General features: G+C 48.1%; 3 protein-coding genes across 5 annotated transcripts; 1 reads left to right on the forward strand and 2 right to left on the reverse strand.

Moving 5' to 3' along the window:
* Positions 1-21: 21 nt before the first annotated feature.
* tmem107l (transmembrane protein 107 like) lies at positions 22-4159 on the reverse strand. 3 transcript variants are annotated; one of them, XM_041067804.1, is made up of 5 exons: positions 4050-4159; positions 1709-1776; positions 1533-1633; positions 1162-1258; positions 22-885 (listed from the first exon to the last, which is right to left on the reverse strand). In XM_041067804.1, the coding sequence occupies exons 1-5, from the start codon at positions 4101-4103 to the stop codon at positions 816-818; spliced, it is 390 nt and encodes a 129-aa protein (XP_040923738.1). In that variant the 5' UTR covers positions 4104-4159; the 3' UTR covers positions 22-815. The 3 variants fall into 3 exon arrangements, with proteins under 3 accessions (XP_040923738.1, XP_028985318.1, XP_028985317.1); XM_029129485.3 differs by lacking the exons at positions 1162-1258; positions 4050-4159 and adding exons at positions 994-1090; positions 1866-2237; XM_029129484.3 differs by lacking the exon at positions 4050-4159 and adding an exon at positions 1866-2234.
* On the forward strand, positions 2609-9166 carry trim46a (tripartite motif containing 46a). The gene is made up of 12 exons (XM_029129482.3): positions 2609-2868; positions 3549-3807; positions 4090-4240; positions 4782-4980; positions 5052-5198; positions 5274-5369; positions 5439-5692; positions 5769-5890; positions 5958-6287; positions 6758-6987; positions 7083-7150; positions 7637-9166. The coding sequence occupies exons 1-12, from the start codon at positions 2809-2811 to the stop codon at positions 8100-8102; spliced, it is 2382 nt and encodes a 793-aa protein (XP_028985315.1). The 5' UTR covers positions 2609-2808; the 3' UTR covers positions 8103-9166.
* Positions 9167-13541: 4375 nt separating this feature from the next.
* On the reverse strand, positions 13542-16398 carry slc50a1 (solute carrier family 50 member 1). The gene is made up of 6 exons (XM_029130361.3): positions 16178-16398; positions 15891-15968; positions 15661-15784; positions 15380-15541; positions 14443-14562; positions 13542-14366 (listed from the first exon to the last, which is right to left on the reverse strand). Exons 1-6 carry the CDS (start codon positions 16243-16245, stop codon positions 14259-14261), a joined length of 660 nt encoding a protein of 219 aa, XP_028986194.1. The 5' UTR covers positions 16246-16398; the 3' UTR covers positions 13542-14258.
* Positions 16399-17088: the final 690 nt, after the last annotated feature.

Below are 17088 nucleotides of genomic sequence, written 5' to 3' on the forward strand. Positions count from 1 at the left end.
TGATAATTCATGTTCTGGATAATAATTTATCATTTTATTCAAAATAAGCCGCAGAACATAAAAATAAAGGAGCAGAGAGAAAACAGACAAATTAGAACAACTTAGAAAAGAAGGTGTTTTAACAAGCATTCTACTATAATTTTAAACAGCTGAAAACGTAAGTGAAGTTATTTATGACATCCTAAAAGTTACAGAAAACAATGGAGCTTCCTGTTAGGTGAATATTATCTAGCTTCGGTAAATCAACCTCTGTAACCTTTCCCTGATATTTTTTCCATAACTATAATATAGTGTAACGTGAAAGAATAAAGATGTGCATTTATCAGTACTAAATGAAAAGGTACTTGATTCTTTTCAGGTCAGCCAACTCGCCAAAATTCAGAGGCAACTAAACATTACTTTTACAATATTTTGGTACAAAAAATTTATAAAAATGTATAGGTTGCACTACTACTGATTACACTTCAACATCAAAAAGATAACTGAAGACGAAAGTTTTTTATCTTAAACAAATGAACAATCTGTCGCATTCTGAACGCTTCTATATCCAGCTCATTAACTAGTACCAGTGTAACGGTTTGGTGCATACTTGTTGCTGTGTGGGCCTTGTTTTTGGGAGTTTACTGCAGGGAAGCAATTTCTCAGTAGACAAAAGACACAAGATGTTTACAGTTTGTCCCTGTAGCTACTTGCCTCTGCACAGAACCTAGATCTATGTTGTACACATTTCTATGGGATGCATTCACAAATCACCAATGTTCTGTAGCACCAGCTTCTCTTGAAACGTCCCCAAACTTTTACATTGTGGCTGCCTTTCATAGCGGCTTCTTCTTTAGTCCAAAAACCGCTATAAAAAGAACAATCTCCACAAAAGCCGGCAGCACACTACAGAAAAAATAGACATAGAGACATGTCAGTCACTGAACATATATGTGATCACATTTATTACTATTTCATGCATTTCCAAATGGACACGTTTACATAAACACAAACCTGCAGATCGCAAAAACAACCCAATATGTCCAGCATTCCCACTTCTCAAACACAAAAAATGACAAGGAGACGGATGCGCTGCAGTGCACAGCTAGTGCTGGGTAAAATGTCTGTCAGGGAAAAATGTTTTTGGAAAATAAGGATGACTTTAAGTTTACATTCACTAACCTGCAAATGGAAAGGATCCACCAGTAGATGTCACACTCCCACTGCTCAAATAGAAAGAAAAGCAGAGCCACTGAAGCACTGGCATGGGCTCCTATCGCTATTGAAGATATGCGACCAGTATACAGGAGTTTGGAGTCATGGAATTGTAACTGAAGACTAGTTTGACCCTTCAGTATCACTTACAACTCAGCCTTGTGGCAGTCTTCCTACTTGTGCTGCAACCTTGTATCTTTTTTTCCCTTTATCCCTATCTCAGCTAAAGAGTTGCTTTGAATTAGAGTTTCTTTTGAAACCATATTTAGTGTTGATTAGTATTGATTGACATATCACTTAATGTCTACATACAACCCGCTGCTTAAGAGTAAGGATACACAGGAGACCTTGGGTGCAGTTGAACATGGACACTCCTGAAAAGAACCCGGCCAACTCTACACCAAACAGGCCGAGCGTGACAGCCAATCCAACCACCAACCTGAAACAGTCACAGGCACATTAGACTGGCTTCTCAGTCTTTAACTATTATATGTATTTCTCAAACATTTCTTACTTTCCGTCTTGTTCGTCATATTGCTCTTGGCTGTAATCCAAAGGCAAACACGCCTTTACGTTATTTTCCTGTAAAACAAAACAAAACAACACAGCACAAGTGATGTCAAACTATGTGAAGGTAAGTAAGCAGGGTGTAGATTTATTTGCCAGCTTACCCTCGACCAAAATATGCTGATAACAATAACAAGATGAGCTATGATGGTGAGAAACCTTGCTGGGACAAGGCTGCTGACAGCTGACATGCTATTTAATGTGAACAAACCGGAGCGCACCCTGTGCTAATATAGCGCTGCTCTAGCACTAGCTAGAGCTAACGTAACAAAAACACTACTCGAACAAACAACACAAGTCAAGATGAGATATACACGTGTGTAACATGCAGGTACGTTAATATTATTATCTTGCCCAAAAGAAAGCACGGTGACGCTGAAGACGGTTGCTACAACAACAGGCGACTTGGTGTTTCCTTTATTACTAACCGAAAGAACAATAATCACCCAAAGGTTCCGGGCACAGACAGACGGAAGAAAAGAGCATCGCTCTTATGTAACACTGCCACCCAACGGCAACACGAAAAACTGGGCAACAGACAATTTACCTCTGATGATTAGATCTTCAAGGCACACGACCCTCTGAATACGACGAGTACGAGGGATACCAAAGTACGTAAGATATTCACGAATAAAATTCAAATGCACATTTGATCGCACGGAAATATTTAGGACATCTATAACTGGTTATGTTAACTGCCAATATATTATTTACGTGTTTCTTTACAAATAATAAAAATAAAGATGCTGTTGCTGAATCATAAAACCAACAAGACCAATTTTAAAATCCCATTACTCGACCAATAAGATTCTATGGGCCTGTGTCCAGACCCCCTCCCATTCCGTCTCTACGACGACTCGCTGCTTCCAGACAGGCGCCACGCAGTGAACGTGTGCGCCACATCACACGGAAAAGCACCTAGAGCTATAGGTTATCGTCAGTGACGGTCCACCGGGCCTGCGCTCGTCGAACCCTGGTGCGACTGACTGTAACCTGTCCTCGACGTTTCCACAGAAAGGTCCGTAGCAGCACTCGCATCGCGCGAGCATGGCAGAAGCGGAGTTAGAAACCTTTACCTCCATCATGGACGCGCTGGTTCGCATTAGTGTGAGTATGACGCTCGTTTTTTGCCTATATGTTTTAGCCAGACGTGAGAATTTAAAACGTCTTACAGGTCTTCATGCCATAGTGATATTTCCCCACCTCTTAATGTACAGAAAGCATACGTTATCAAAGAACGTGAGACATTGCTGCCTTCGGACCATTTTCGTTGTCCGTGTAATCAAGATGTGTTTTTGCCGGTAGGGACATAAAAGCGAGACCGCAGATCTCGCAAACACAATCTCTGGGGTTTTTTTTCGGGGACGTTTAATGCGTAATATCAACAGAATATGATCACTGTAGCTTGGAATGCGTGCTTACGGCTGCTGTCGACGAGGAGGCAGAGATGATGCAGGTTGTCATAGAAACGGGATGCTGCGCTGAATAGGCCGGGGCTGCTTGCGTGTCCTATGCCAGAGCGCTCAAAGCTAATGCAGCTCATTCTTCAAAGGCAAGCGGATGCCCATGACTCATTCATGTTAAGGAAGACTGGTCAACACTCAAAGTCAATAACGGAATATTTTTCCACCACATTTCCCCTTCTTGGGCTTTTTATATCCACCCACAGCCTTCAGGACGTAACTAGAGTCTGAGCATCACCTTTCCACTGATTCCAATGGTTTTGTCCCAGTGACTCAGCCTTTATCTGGTCTTCCTGCCCATTTAATTCTCCCTCTCCTGTGCAGTCCAACATGAAAAGCATGGAGCAGGAGCTCCACTGCCGCGTGTGTGACGAGATGGTGAAGCAGCCCATCCTCCTGCCTTGCCAGCACAGCGTGTGTCTCCTGTGTGCGGCTGAGGTGCTGGTACAAAGAGGTTATCCTCCTCCAGAGCTCCCTGCGGAACCCAACTCCCCAGCCTCCACTCCCAACACCCGCTCCCCGCGGCAGGCACGCCGGCCCACGCCCAGAACCCCTGACCGCCTGGAACGGGTCCTCAAAACAGGTGGAGGAATGGGATTTTAAACCAGAATGAACTGAATGATCTCAGCATGAAGTCACCTACTGTAGGAGTGACACATTTTAGTATTGCAAAGTAGATCCTATGATGCTTATGCCACTCAGTTATATTAATAATCTAGCTGACACATCAGTATCCTGCTGTGTGCATTCATCTCATGACTTATTTAACTTCATGCAGAGAGGGAGGTATTGCAGCAGCAAATGCGTGAACAAGCCTTTATTTACCAGTTTTATCTCTCTGTCATCTCCTCTGTTCATCTGCCAGTGTGTGGGACGCATCCGGGGCGAAGGCGTAAGGACGCTCCCCCTCCCCCCATGCTGTTCCCGTGTCCTGTCTGTCGGGAGGACGTGGAGCTGGGGGAGAAAGGCCTGACGGATTGCCTGCGCAACCTCACGCTGGAGCGCATTGTGGAGAGGTGCACGCGCCTTTTATCTGATGAATATCAGGAAGTCAACAGAAATCAGAAACAAACTAATCAAGGCCTGGGCAGAAATGCCTTCAACCGCGCCAAGCGTTCTTGCAGGCAGTGAAGAAAGGCAGAAAATAAAGGGCTTAGTCAGTACTGCTTTATAAGTGAGACAGGAAATCTTTGGCTGGAAGGGGTGTCAATAATGAATCCTTCCTTTACTCCTGATCCAAAGTGAACCCTCACTTCATATCGCTGCTCAAAAACGGTGCTGGCGGCAGCAACAACACTGGTAGAAATGTTAAAGGTAGGTGTTTAGAGTCATACAATAACACTGATAATCAGTTCCTACAGAAGATAGGGAGCATTGCATGTACATGTAGGTGTGGCTCAGGATGGAGGAGGGAGTTTGTGTGCAGCTGCTCTCTCCCCAGGCAGAGATGCTGCTCAGGAAAGTGTGACGGCGCACGTTTTACTGCGCAGGATGCAAAGAAAAGGAGAGCTGGGTACGAGTGTAACGCGCTGTTCTGTGCTCGGCGCCGCCCTCCAGGTACAGACACACCGTGAGCCTGGGCAGCGTCGCCGTCATGTGTGGCTTCTGCAAACCCCCCCAGTCCCTGGAGGCCACCAAAGGCTGCGCCGACTGCAAGGCCAACTTCTGCAACGAGTGCTTCAAGCTCTACCACCCCTGGGGAACGCCCCGAGCGCAGCACGAGCACATCTTACCCACCAACAACTTCAGGCCCAAGGTTGGTGGCTCGTGGTCTTCGGTGACGATCCTCCTCTCGCGGTGCGTTCACGGCCCTCTGTCCCGCTGCAGGTGCTGACGTGCACGGAGCACGAGCAGGAGCGGCTGCAGTGGTACTGCCGGAACTGCCAGAAGGTGCTGTGTCCGCACTGCAAGCTGCGGCGCGTCCACCATGGGCACAAGGTGTTGCCTGTAGCACAGGCCTACCAGGCCCTGAAGGTGAGTCTGGCTCACCCGGGCTGGCTCAGGGGTCAAAGGTCAAGGGGCTTAAAGGTGCCTTCTCTTGTCCTACAGGAGAAGATTTCCAAGGAAGTGGACTTCATTCTGTCCAACCAGGAGACGATACAGACCCAGATCAGTCAGCTGGAGGCTGCTGTCAAGCACATGGAGGTGAGCTCGTTTCTGGGCCCGGTTGGTTCCGTGACCCGCTCCGTCTCACCCGCTCCCCCTCTGCCCCAGGCCAACAGCGCCGCGGCTCTGCAGCAGGTGACCCACTGCTTCCGGGAGCTGGGCGCGGCGGTGGCCGAGCGTCAGGGGGCGCTGGCGCTGGCCCTGGAGGACTCCCGGCACCGGCGGGCGGAGGCGCTGGGCGCCCAGGCGTCCGAGCGGCGAGGCCTGCTGGAGAACGCGGGCCTGGTGGCGTACACGCAGGAGCTGCTCAGGGAGAGCGACGCGCCGTGCTTCGTGCAGGCGGCCAGAGTCACGCACAGCAGGTGTGTGACGGACGCGGCCCCGCGCCGCCGCCGCGGCTAAGCTAGCGCCTCGCTCACCGCTCGTCTTCTCCCGCAGGCTGGTGAGGGCCATAGAACACCTCCAGAGCTTCTCTCCGGCCGCGGACGCCTCCTTCAGACACTTCCACCTGGACGCGAGCAAAGAGGTGCAGCTCATCCACAGCCTGGAGTTCATACGCGGTGAGTCCCGTGGTTTCTATTCGACGGCGGGACGCTTCTTGGCGTGATCGGCGCTCTCTCCTCGCAGCCCCACTGGCTCCCGTCATCGACACCCAGAAGACGCTGGCGTACGACCAGCTGTTCCTGTGCTGGCGCCTCCCGCAGGACTCGGCGCCCGCCTGGCACTTCTCGGTGGAGTACCAGCGGCGCGCGGGCGGCGCCGGGGCCGCGTGGGGCGGGACGCGGTCGCCCGGCGCCGCCGCCGCGTGGCTGCGGCTGGACGAGGTGCGAGGGACCAGCGCCGTGGTGGCGCGGCTGCACATGGACAGCGTGTACGTGCTGCGGGTGCGAGGCTGCAACAAGGCCGGCTTCGGGGAGTACAGCGAGGAGGTTTACCTCCACACGCCGCCGGCTCCCGGTGAGATTCAAGCTACTGCGGGGTTTCATGCGCACCATGAATGTCTCATAATAGATTGTATTGACAAAAGTATTGAATATTTGTTGATTGTTTTCTCTCCATCTGTTGATTTCTCTCCACACCCATGTTGAATGCATCCTTTTCTTTTCTGCATCCTTGCATCATCCCACTCACTCAATATGACTTTTTTTATTTACACACTTGTCCATCTGCCATTTCAAACTCATTATTAATTGTAATTTTTTCCCCAATAACACAAGAATTAAATAAAAAAAAGGCTCAGATCCGTTTACACAGAGTGGATTTAAGCAGAGTTAACGCCCTCCTTCCTACATCTCCTCTGGTATTCACCCTTTGTCTTCTCCTCCCACTCCTCCCTGCATTTTTAGACTGATTGCAGTCTGAGTCTGTCTGTGCTTCGGGATTTTAACCCTTCCTCCCTCGTTCCTTACCCCCCTCCCTGCTCCCAGTGCTGAGTTTCTCCCTGGACTCTCGCTGGGGTCTGCATGCTGACAGACTGGCGCTGGGTAAAGGCCAGACCTACGCCCGCAGCGTGCCAGGCCTCTCCCTCCTGCAGGCTGCAGACCGCACACTCACATCCTGCCACTTGACCTCTGACCTGCTGGTGGCTGACTTGGCTGTCACTCAGGGCAAACACTACTGGGCATGCTCCGTGGAGCCCGGGTCTTACCTGGTGAAGGTATGGGGAGATGGATGCCTGCTGGGCGGCCATGTTGCTGGTTCTGAATGTGCAGACAGAGCTAAGCTTGTTCGTTCTGGCTCTCTCTCGTACAGGTGGGAGTGGGGCAGGAAGCTAAGCTCCAGGAGTGGTTCCATCTCCCTCAGGACATGGCCAGTCCTCGGTGAGTAAACTGTCCCCTCTTTAATCCATACGTTGCAGTCTGAGCATGTATTGTTTATCACTTTAAACACACTGTAGAAATCTAAACATCCTTCATAAAGTAATACTTGAGGCTGTGACCACGTGGGGGCAGTAGAAGCACAGTCCCGCCTGCTGCTGTGGATTTATTGTCCTGCTGCTGATGAGAGCAGTGAAGCTGAAGAGAAACAGTAAAGTTGCAGGTCATTAAAACAGAATCAGCCACTTGCTCCACTAAAACACTGAGCTGTGGAGCTGCAGGGAGCTGCAGAGGCAGGTAGTAACTCTGTGTGAGAGGGGAGTTCATTTATCTGTTTACATTGATTAGTGCAGCTTTAAAGTCTGACTATATGAGTGAATAGACCTTAAGAGTCTGTGTGTAATAACTGTATGCATGCTTTTGCATTTGACCTCTCTCTCTCTCTCCCTCTCTTCCTCTCTCTCTCCCTCTCTCTCTCTCCCCCCATAGCTGTGACCCGGACAGCGGCCATGACAGCGGGGCGGAGGACGCCCAGGACTCGCCTCCCTTCTGCTTCCTCACCATGGGCATGGGCAAGATCCTGCTGCCCCAAGGGCACGGCCACAGTCAGTGTCAGGGGGACAGCCAGAGCCACGGGGGGGTGCACTCCCACTCCCACTCCCACTCCCACAGCAGCGGCCACGGCAGCCTGCCCCACGCGCACACCGCTCCGCTGCCGCCTCGACTGGGCGTGTGTCTGGACTGCGACAGGGGGCGGGTCGCGTTCTACGACGCCCACTCGCTGCGCGTCCTGTGGGAGGGACCCGTGGACTGCTCGGCGCCGGTGTGCCCCGCCTTCTGCTTCATCGGCGGAGGGGCCCTGCAGCTGCAGGACCTGGTGGCGAACCGGAGCATCGAGGAGCCGCCGCCGCGGAGAGTCACCATCCAGACACGTGCAACAAACCTCAGTAAATGAAGCTGTAGTGAATTATTGGCACGTCGTGTCTGTAGGTGCGGCTCGTAGTTAACGATTAACTGCCTTGGGCTTGTCACACTTTAATACTACTGCGAAATAGGATCTGATTTTTTAATTGAGTCAAACATATGAAGTTCTTTTGCATTTGGCTGACGTTGCATTGATTCGTTTTGTTATTATTCATTTTTCTCTTGCTTTATTTTCAAATTGTGGCTGAAGCTCTTTTAGACTATGCAGAATTCTATCGCTGGGTGCATCAAACACCGTTATAACAGGTTAAGAGAAACCTGTTTAAATTGTAGGGAAACCTCAGTCCTCTCTTTACACGCGAGTCCATTTGTCCCACAGTGGCTGGACATCAACGCTTGCATGCAGGTGTAACTAGAACTCATACAGTACTTAAGGTACATATATGCAGGTCAACACATCAAAGCACCTCAGACGTTCTGTGTCTGATTTCCTATATTAACTGTTTTTTTATGTAAAGCCAATGCAGAATCAGAGAACGTGAATGATATTTGGTTGCTGAATTGTGCTGAAAAAGTTCTCCCCGTCTCCGTCACAGTTACGTGTCTGTGGTATTTCACAGCATCGGTTGGTGTTTTATGTGGTACTTTTGCATTTCTAAAGGACTCGGGCCCAGTGTCCATGCTGGTTTACATACTATGAACATGTGAATGTGTCACACGTGTTTTACGTTTTGATGGAAGTGAATGGACGACAAAGAAACTGGAGTATTTTCTTCCTCGGCGTTGGTTTCATCCACCTTTGACTAAACCTGATTCACAGTTACGTCGGAGGGACGCAGCAACTCGTTTTAGTTGAACGCACGCCTCCATACTGTAATGTTTTCCAACGGACAGGCTCTGACTGTTTTTGATATATCATATGATTGTATGACGCGTGTATGTGACCTTTCTCTACTTGTGTTGCAGCACTTGAATGAGTCCAGACTGTAGCACATGTCACAGAGCAGATTCTGACTGTTCTGACTTTGCCTTGCTCGCAGAATGTTTCTATCGTGTCATGAGATCAAATAATAAACAACTGATGGATATAAAACATACTGTAGAACTGCACCATAACCCACCAGATGCTTCAAAAGTGAACATTAGTTTCCTTCTTGTGCAACTGTGGAATATGATAATGAGAAATCCATATTCCATGGGTTACTTTGATACGTACAGTTTAGATCCACAATAAGAAAAACCTACAAATCTGTTGTGACAGCATGTCACCTGTCATGTCACCACCCCGCCCGCCCTGTCCCGTAATTACTTACATGCTGCTTCGTCCTGGTTATTAAGTTGTCACCTCTGGAGAGCAAACACCACGAGGTAAAAACAAGCCACTCTTCTTTGTTCCAGGGTAAACTGGCGTGCGGAGCCAGCCGGCGTGTCCGGGCCCGCGTGCGCCGTGGCTGCTGGAGCAGACGAGCATTAGTGCGGGTTTAGAGCCGGGACACGCCCGATACGAGGCTGCGACGGAGAAGCCTGCAGCTGGATCGCATGTCTGCAGAGGAGCCGGTCCGACTGGTAACGGCGATGACCCGCAGTTACTGCTGAACGGGGGCATTCCTCAAAGCAACTGTGTTCAATCTAGACCGTGGTTGAGTGAAGTGAGTGCATTTCAAGGAAACGCTAAACTGAGGTCGGGTCCTGCAGGAGCTGACGCAGTGTCGGGACGCCACCGCTAGGGGGCAGCATTGCGCCTTGTTGACCTCATGTTAGGCCGCAACAGGTGCATCATGTGTCAACGCGGACGAGTCTGGTCACAAACCTGTGATTACATGTCAGAGCTTTCATCTACTGTTTGCCTCATCTGAGCCAAACCTTTGTGCTGTTATCATGTTACAGCTGGAAAATAATTTTCCCGTCTTCTTTAGAGTATTGACACTCTTTACGGCACGAAGGCGAGACCGAACGAAACGAGGAGTAAAAATAGGACGACAACATGACGAAACTGGAAAACCTCCATCACTTTTGTGGCAGTTGGAGTCAAAGACAAAACCGTAATGTGTTTCTATTTCTACTCCACAGCCGCGGGGTCTGGTTTCCAGCACGGTTGCATAACTTCCTATAGATCCATTTAGTTTAGACCTCGAAACAAAAGCTCATGTCAGAGTTAGTGAGTTTGCACGTAAGCGAAGCGTGTGGGTGTGAAAAGTTTTTTTTCCCTGTTATTTCACGTCTGAGGTGATTTAACAGATGACTTCAGATTGTCTGATGATGTAAGGATGAGACATGAACAACAAGCTACAGTATTTGTCAACTACGGGAAAAAACATTTTCCATTTACCTGTTTCCTTATAAGTAATTCAGCTTCCGTGAATCCGTGACGATGGATCCTGTCTGTTACGTAGGAGAGCGTTATCTGGAAATTTACCCTAAGCAACTGAACTTTTCAATTTTTCATCCAAAACCAAACCTTCTGTCCATTTAATCGTATGTCTATTAATGTTAGACTTGACTGAAGCAAATTCATAAAAATGAGTGTCATGAGTACAGAATAAGTTCCCCATCAGGTGCGAACTTTCAAATGTGCACACGGAGCAAAGCGCTGCGGAGATGTTTGCTAATGCAAGCATGGACCCCAGGTCCCCTGAACAGCTGGGTCTCCTGTCTGACACACACACACACACACACACACACACACACACACACACACACACACACACACACACACACACACACACACACACACACCTGTGATCTACGCCTTGTGTCCAGAGCGTCTTTTCACCACCGACATCCGCTGACACACGCCTTCGAAACCATTTTTATCTGCCATTGTGTGCTGACACACACACACAGACACACACACACAGACACACACACACACACACACACACACACACACACACACACACACACACACACACACACACACACACAGCAGCTCAGTTTAATCCAAATCCACCCACCAAACCTACGTTTACAAACGTGCACGCACACAGATCTCCACGTGTGTGTGTTCTGAATGGATGCCAACGTGAGCATGCCGGGACAGGACCGAAGCCCCCGGGGCCTCTGGGAGTATTTATGTGCGAGGAGTGTGTGTCATTTTTAGACTGGAAAAAGCATTACCTCGTCATAAAACCCCTCAATAAAATCCCTGTTATTCACGTGGATAAGCTGTAAATAAATATGCCAGAGAATGAGAATCCAGGTTTAATGTGATGATACAACTTTGTGTATAAGTTGATGGAGACGTTGTGACTGACATGTAACGCTGCTGTTCTTGGATCCACTGGAGTTGAGCTGCGTCTCTGACGGACGACTGACAGATGACTTATCCACAAGATGAAATGCGCCTCTTCATTTATACTGACGGTGTTTTGGTCCTTGGGCCGACAGCTTAACGAGCCGCTGTCCACATTTCTCTTCACCCAGTGTTCCTTTGCTGAAGGTGACAGCAGCTGAGGCGGAGGAGCCGGAGGAGGGAGGCGGGCGGGCGCAGGTGAGTTTGGATGACGGGACGCCGTGCTCCGCGCTGACACGCTGCAGGTTCTGCCTGTTAATCTATTTCTGTGGCAGAACCACAGAGCAAAGGTCTCCGGGCACCAACTGGCACCGGGAAAATAGCTGAAGAGTCACACGTGGCGCGTGGTGTGATTGCGCTTGCGCCGGTGAGGTGGTCCGCGCGCGTTTGCGCCTGCGAGACGCACAGCTGTGCGGCCCCCAGGCTCCGAGGAGAAACGTGCTGATTATGAAATCAAAGCGAAGGTGGAGGAGCTGGTGAAAGTGGGAATAGATCCTGTAGTCACTCACCGCTCCCGTCCTCATAAATAACTACGGCGCCAGATTCACGTGTACGACAATAAAAAGCTGGAGGATCTTTACATGCAGATTCATCAACATAATAACGGGCCTTCAACCGTGGAGATGATATAAGGGAGAGAAGTTGGAGAAATGAGGTGAAGAGCGGAAGAAAACCAATAACCGAGGATCCGATAAACAAGTGGAGTGAGTGGGAGCTGAGAGGAAAACTGAGAGAAGCACATTCCTCCTGCGCCTCTTGTTCTCATCAACACAGCAGCTGGGACAGGTGCGCTTTTACCGGCGCACAGTGTGTGACTGCGCGCTATATGCTGAGTGCGCACGCGGTCCGGCTGCTGCGGACCGCACGCCGGCCGCGGCTCGCGCTGCGTGTGATTACGCGGGGGAACAGAACGCGCACGCCAGAGAATCAGCCACGGCGACAAAAACAGACGCGTGGACGCTCGGGAGCGAGAGGCTGGAGACGCGTCTCCGTGCGCGGGGCGTGCGCGGCGGTCAGCTGGTGTTGTGTGCGTGAGGAGACAGGAAACAGAGGGATCCTGTTTGGGAGATGGAGGCATTGTTCAGCTGATTACCCCCCCCCCCACACACACACCACTCGTACACAGAACGTGGTGCTACTACTTGGCCGTTCTCCAGAGACGCTTTGATTTGCTGTCCCGCACCCACGCGCCGTCTCTCCGTGGCTGCGACTCCACGCATTGTCCTCAGCGGCCTCAGAGGCGACACCCACCGCTCCCACTCCCATCACTTGATTATTTATCGCACAACCAAATCACCCCGCCTTCGCTTTCCGTCTAAATGACTCGTCTCTGTCCACAGGTCCCCAATTTATCACCAGCTGACTCCTCACTCGCCGGCGCCTCGTCCCACAGAGGCTTTTTTTAACTGAACCATTGTCTAATATAATAATCGCTTGATGGTGAGCTCTCCTCCCCCTCTGCTGCGTGCTCACACTAGCAGCATGACTGCAGGCAGACGTCCTCAGACGGAGCCAAATGAAGCTGGTGAGAGACTCAACCCACTACTGTACCTACATGGAGACACAATATAACAGCTCACTGCTGCGACTGTAGACTCTGTTCTTTTGCACTTCCATTATGTAACAAGTCAAGCGTATCACTGGAATATCTTTTGCTTTTGTTCTTTCTTCTTGGTCTCATTTAAACATTTCCTCCTGCCTACTCATCGCCTGCTCGAACGCTTTCTTCTTTCTTTTAACCTGCAGCTCATTTACCTCCCACCTCCAGTCCTCTCAGCTTAGCTTCGCTCACATCCATACTCGCATCCAGCACAATACCGTGTCGTGTCTGTGCGTTCGGGCTCTTTGAGCTCAGGAAGAGAGAGAGGCCACTGTAACACACACATGGGATGAGAACCTCTGGCGTGGCCTTTCCCACCGCTGCCCTCTCTCTGTCAGCGTGCTCACACAAACACACTTGTTCCCAGTGCCGGAGCATCAGAAAGGCTTTTGTCTCCGTTGCACAACCATGCCAATCACACACACGTCTGCGCGTAAGCTCATTAGTGCGTCCAAACAAAACCTCCGAACTAGAGCCCAAGTCTTCCTGCTTCAAGTCATCAAGTGCCCTTCTCTTGGTTTGTAAAGCTGAAGGAGGTTTTCACTACGTCCACAAACAACAAACAAAAAATAACAATGTGAAGGTAAAAATATTTTTTTTTATTTACACAGCACCTTACATATTTTATATGTAGCTGTGATATAGGTAATAAGGAAATAAACAGTTCTTCATTACAATGCCATGTCAATAATAAGCCTTACTCAGTCTCCTACATTGTACCAAGAATTTATAAAAATAGAAATAACAGAACAAGAACAGATATATTTGACCTTTGACAGAAGTCCCACATCCCCACTCTTTTTTCCCACATAAATAAGAGATCCCACGGATACAAGTCAATATTCTGTACATACGATGCTGTACTGTAACTGTATAAGTACCACCATTAAAAAAATATGAGTCATCACATCGGCAGGAAGTGGAGGAATGTTTCAAACACTACTGTGCAGTGACCCATGCTGCACGTCTCTCCTGACATGTTGGCAGATCAGGAAATGCCACTGATGTGTGAAGGCGCACGTGACCTGACCCAAGGCACTTAGACACAGAGGAAACACGTCGAACTAATGACGAGAGGCAAAACCAAACGGCATCAGTCAACAACGGAACTACTGTACTTTACTTCATGATGTTGTGCAAGTACTAATTCAAGACACACATGACATTTTCTCCCTTTTATAAGTAGTGTAACTTAACTGCACTTTTCCCATGTAAATGCTAAAAAAAAGAGGCATCGCTGTTGATGGAAGCTTTGCTCAACATGCTCTCTTTTCTTAACTCTTGCCCTCATATGTTCATATCTGCAAAGACTTGTAGGAAGATAAACTGTGACTGACAGACCTAAATCTCCAAAAGAGATAAAATCTGATGAGACTGGTGATTATTCCAGGGGTGTTTGGAACCTGGAATAAAAACAAACGCTTTAATCACCACACTAAGTCGTTTGTTGTGTGATGTGGGTGCAGGTTCACGTCTTACCACTATATAGTTGTCTTCCAGCTGGAAGCCATAGAGAACCCAGGAGGTTGAAGTGAAGAAGGTGGCTACAGTCAAGGGGAAGGACAAACACTGCACATTCCCGCTACGCACGATCGCTACCTGCAAAGAACAAGGAGCAAGTGTAACAAGTTCCTACAACAACAAGCACACAACCATTACGAGTAAGCAGTAAGTAAAGTAAACATTTTATATCAGTCACATTTATTCTCCTGCTGCAAAATTTGTATAAAACTCTTTACTTTGATTCTATCATAAGTCCCGATCACAGGAATTAAGAGAACTTATTATTACAAATACACCTAAACTATGTATCGAGCTGATATGTCTGTAACAAACAAAACTCGTTGTGGAATGTGCTGTAATGCCTCAGGAAGGTTGCTGTTATGACGTTGGCATTAGAGCTCCTCATTCTATGTAGCATGACCATCATTTTGTGTAAACTGTAAAGAGAAAACAAAATGTAACCAGGAGGATGAGGCATAAACAGAGGGAGAGAGAGCGGGAGAATAACAGGAAGACGCAGACGAGGGAAAGAAAAGCAGGAAACGGAGTTGAGATCCTTTGGAGCTGAGAGGAAGATAGAGGGACTGAGACAAACAGGATAGTAGAAGGAACCACAAGATCACACAAAGAGACAAAAGGAAAGAGGACAACAGGGGATTTAATCCTGCAAATACTGCAGCTGCACAGGCTGAAGTGGCTAAGGGAGTATGAAATACATTAACAGTAGTGAGCATGTTCACTGACGTTTTTTATAACTGTATGTACTGAATATAGAGCGTTAAATGAGTATACAACCAAGTTCAGAGCATGAAGGACGTTAATAACTTATTAGGCGTCTCTCTCCACTCATTTACCCTGAACGCTACGCATGACTTTGACCAGTGCTGTGTGCTGTGCTTCATGTGAGCTGTACCAGATCAGTGAGTGGAGACAGATACATGCTGACAGTGACTATGCTGCAGGTGAGGCCCAGCTGGCTGAGTCGAGTGTCCCCCTCAGGAAGAAGTGTGGTGAAATAGAACCAGCCACCAGTCAGCACCATTCCTGCTGCAAGCGTGTGGCACATCACCTTCCTCTGGAACAAATGCACACAGACCACGTGTGTAAGCAGAAGCAGCACTTTCACATGAGAATACAGCTGTTTGTGCCTCAGCGCAGTGATTGGTGCAGGTATGAACACGAGACCTTGCTGACCTTTTGTTGCGTGTAGTGGAGATACACAACGATGTAGAGGATCTGGAGGAGAGCTCCTATAATATTGACCAGCACAATCGTCTGGTCGCTCTTCAGTAGCCCATAATACAACCAGCCGAGGTTGCTATGGAAACAAGATTACAATAAGGGCTTGAGTCGGCCTTAAAAGAAGGGTTAGAAGTCCTGCAAAACCAAATCCTGCTATTATCATCAGTAAGCGGCACACTCACTTAAGGCATGTAGTGAGAAAAGGCAGAAACTGAATGTTGTCTGCACTTTTGGTTTCTCGCATCTTCTTCAGGTCGGTCCTTCAAAGATAAAGACACACGCTGTTATCAAGAAAAGAGTAGAGGCGACATCAAACAAGCACTACTTTATGGATCCGGAATCAGCTTTCTAGCACCACTTATGACATGAACTCAAACGAGCTACTGCTGTCAATCACCCCCGCGCTTCATCTGTTTAATGTAACAGGAGGAAAATGACAGCGTTTGTTTGCCACATTTATTCTACTCACAGTCCAGTCGAGAACATCCCGACTGTAAACACAATGCAGGTCCATGATAGAAACTGCAGCAAATCCATAGAACGAGAGGGAAGTCACTGTCGTGTTGAATAGTCCACGTCCACGTATTTACAAATGCTTCATTTGCATTGAACTGAAATTAGACTTTAACTGCGCGAACGCCTTTCTGTGTATTTCCGTGTTTGCAATCAGTGGGCTCTGAGTTTCCTCCACTCCGATTGGCTGTGACAATAAAGAGGCGGGCGGTTGTGCGCCAATAGAATATTGAAACGATGCGGACGTCGCGTTTTACGTCATCACGTTCGTCGACATCGGTTCGATTTATATAGGTGATGATTGTCGATGAGTTTTAGATGAATGAATGAATGATTATGCAGAAGATTAATTAAATTGCATCAAACTACATTTAAAATTTAGTTGATGTACACACATCAGTTAACTTTTACTTTATGCTGCACATATAAACGACTTTGAGGCGACTTTTATCCAGACCTTTATTCTACTACGTTCCAGTTCAGCCATGCTGAGAAAACTTAAACAGCCCCCTAACACTTCTTTTTCCTTTCTTACAACTATTTCCCTCCTGTTTTCAGCTGTCAGGGCTGAGTGTCAGAGCTGCAGAGGTGGCTGAGGCTCTCAGCACTGTCGCTGTGACCCAATTTTTATTCTCCGTTTTTCAAAAATCTCTCACATTGACCTTTAACAGTCTCTCATGTATAATTTGCACTTTCTCCTACTTTAAGTGTGCATGTGTTTGACATTTCATTTTTCCATCTAATGTTGTTTGTTGCTGGCAGTCTTCTTTTGTCAAGTGTTTTTTAACAGTTGTACAAACACAAAGACTGTGTTGTGTAGCATTGATATTCAGTCATCTACAAATAGATTTAGAGTAATATAAATTA

The sequence above is a fragment of the Betta splendens genome, chromosome 16, assembly GCF_900634795.4.
Source record: "Betta splendens chromosome 16, fBetSpl5.4, whole genome shotgun sequence".
NCBI lineage: Eukaryota > Metazoa > Chordata > Actinopteri > Anabantiformes > Osphronemidae > Betta > Betta splendens.

Coding starts and splice junctions, on each gene's coding strand:
- tmem107l (XM_029129485.3), bottom strand. CDS start 1,952: ATGTCAGCTGTCAGCAGCCTTGTCCCAGCAAGGTTTCTCACCATCATA. Junction 1,634..1,708: donor TATGACGAACAAGACGGAAA/GTAAGAAATGTT, acceptor TGACTGTTTCAG/GTTGGTGGTTGGATTGGCTG. Junction 886..993: donor GTTGTTTTTGCGATCTGCAG/GTTTGTGTTTAT, acceptor TTTTTTCTGTAG/TGTGCTGCCGGCTTTTGTGG.
- trim46a (XM_029129482.3), top strand. CDS start 2,809: ATGGCAGAAGCGGAGTTAGAAACCTTTACCTCCATCATGGACGCGCTG. Junction 3,808..4,089: donor GGAACGGGTCCTCAAAACAG/GTGGAGGAATGG, acceptor TTCATCTGCCAG/TGTGTGGGACGCATCCGGGG. Junction 5,693..5,768: donor GCCAGAGTCACGCACAGCAG/GTGTGTGACGGA, acceptor CTTCTCCCGCAG/GCTGGTGAGGGCCATAGAAC.
- slc50a1 (XM_029130361.3), bottom strand. CDS start 16,245: ATGGATTTGCTGCAGTTTCTATCATGGACCTGCATTGTGTTTACAGTC. Junction 15,542..15,660: donor TCCACTACACGCAACAAAAG/GTCAGCAAGGTC, acceptor CATTTGTTCCAG/AGGAAGGTGATGTGCCACAC. Junction 14,367..14,442: donor TGGAAGACAACTATATAGTG/GTAAGACGTGAA, acceptor TTTTTATTCCAG/GTTCCAAACACCCCTGGAAT.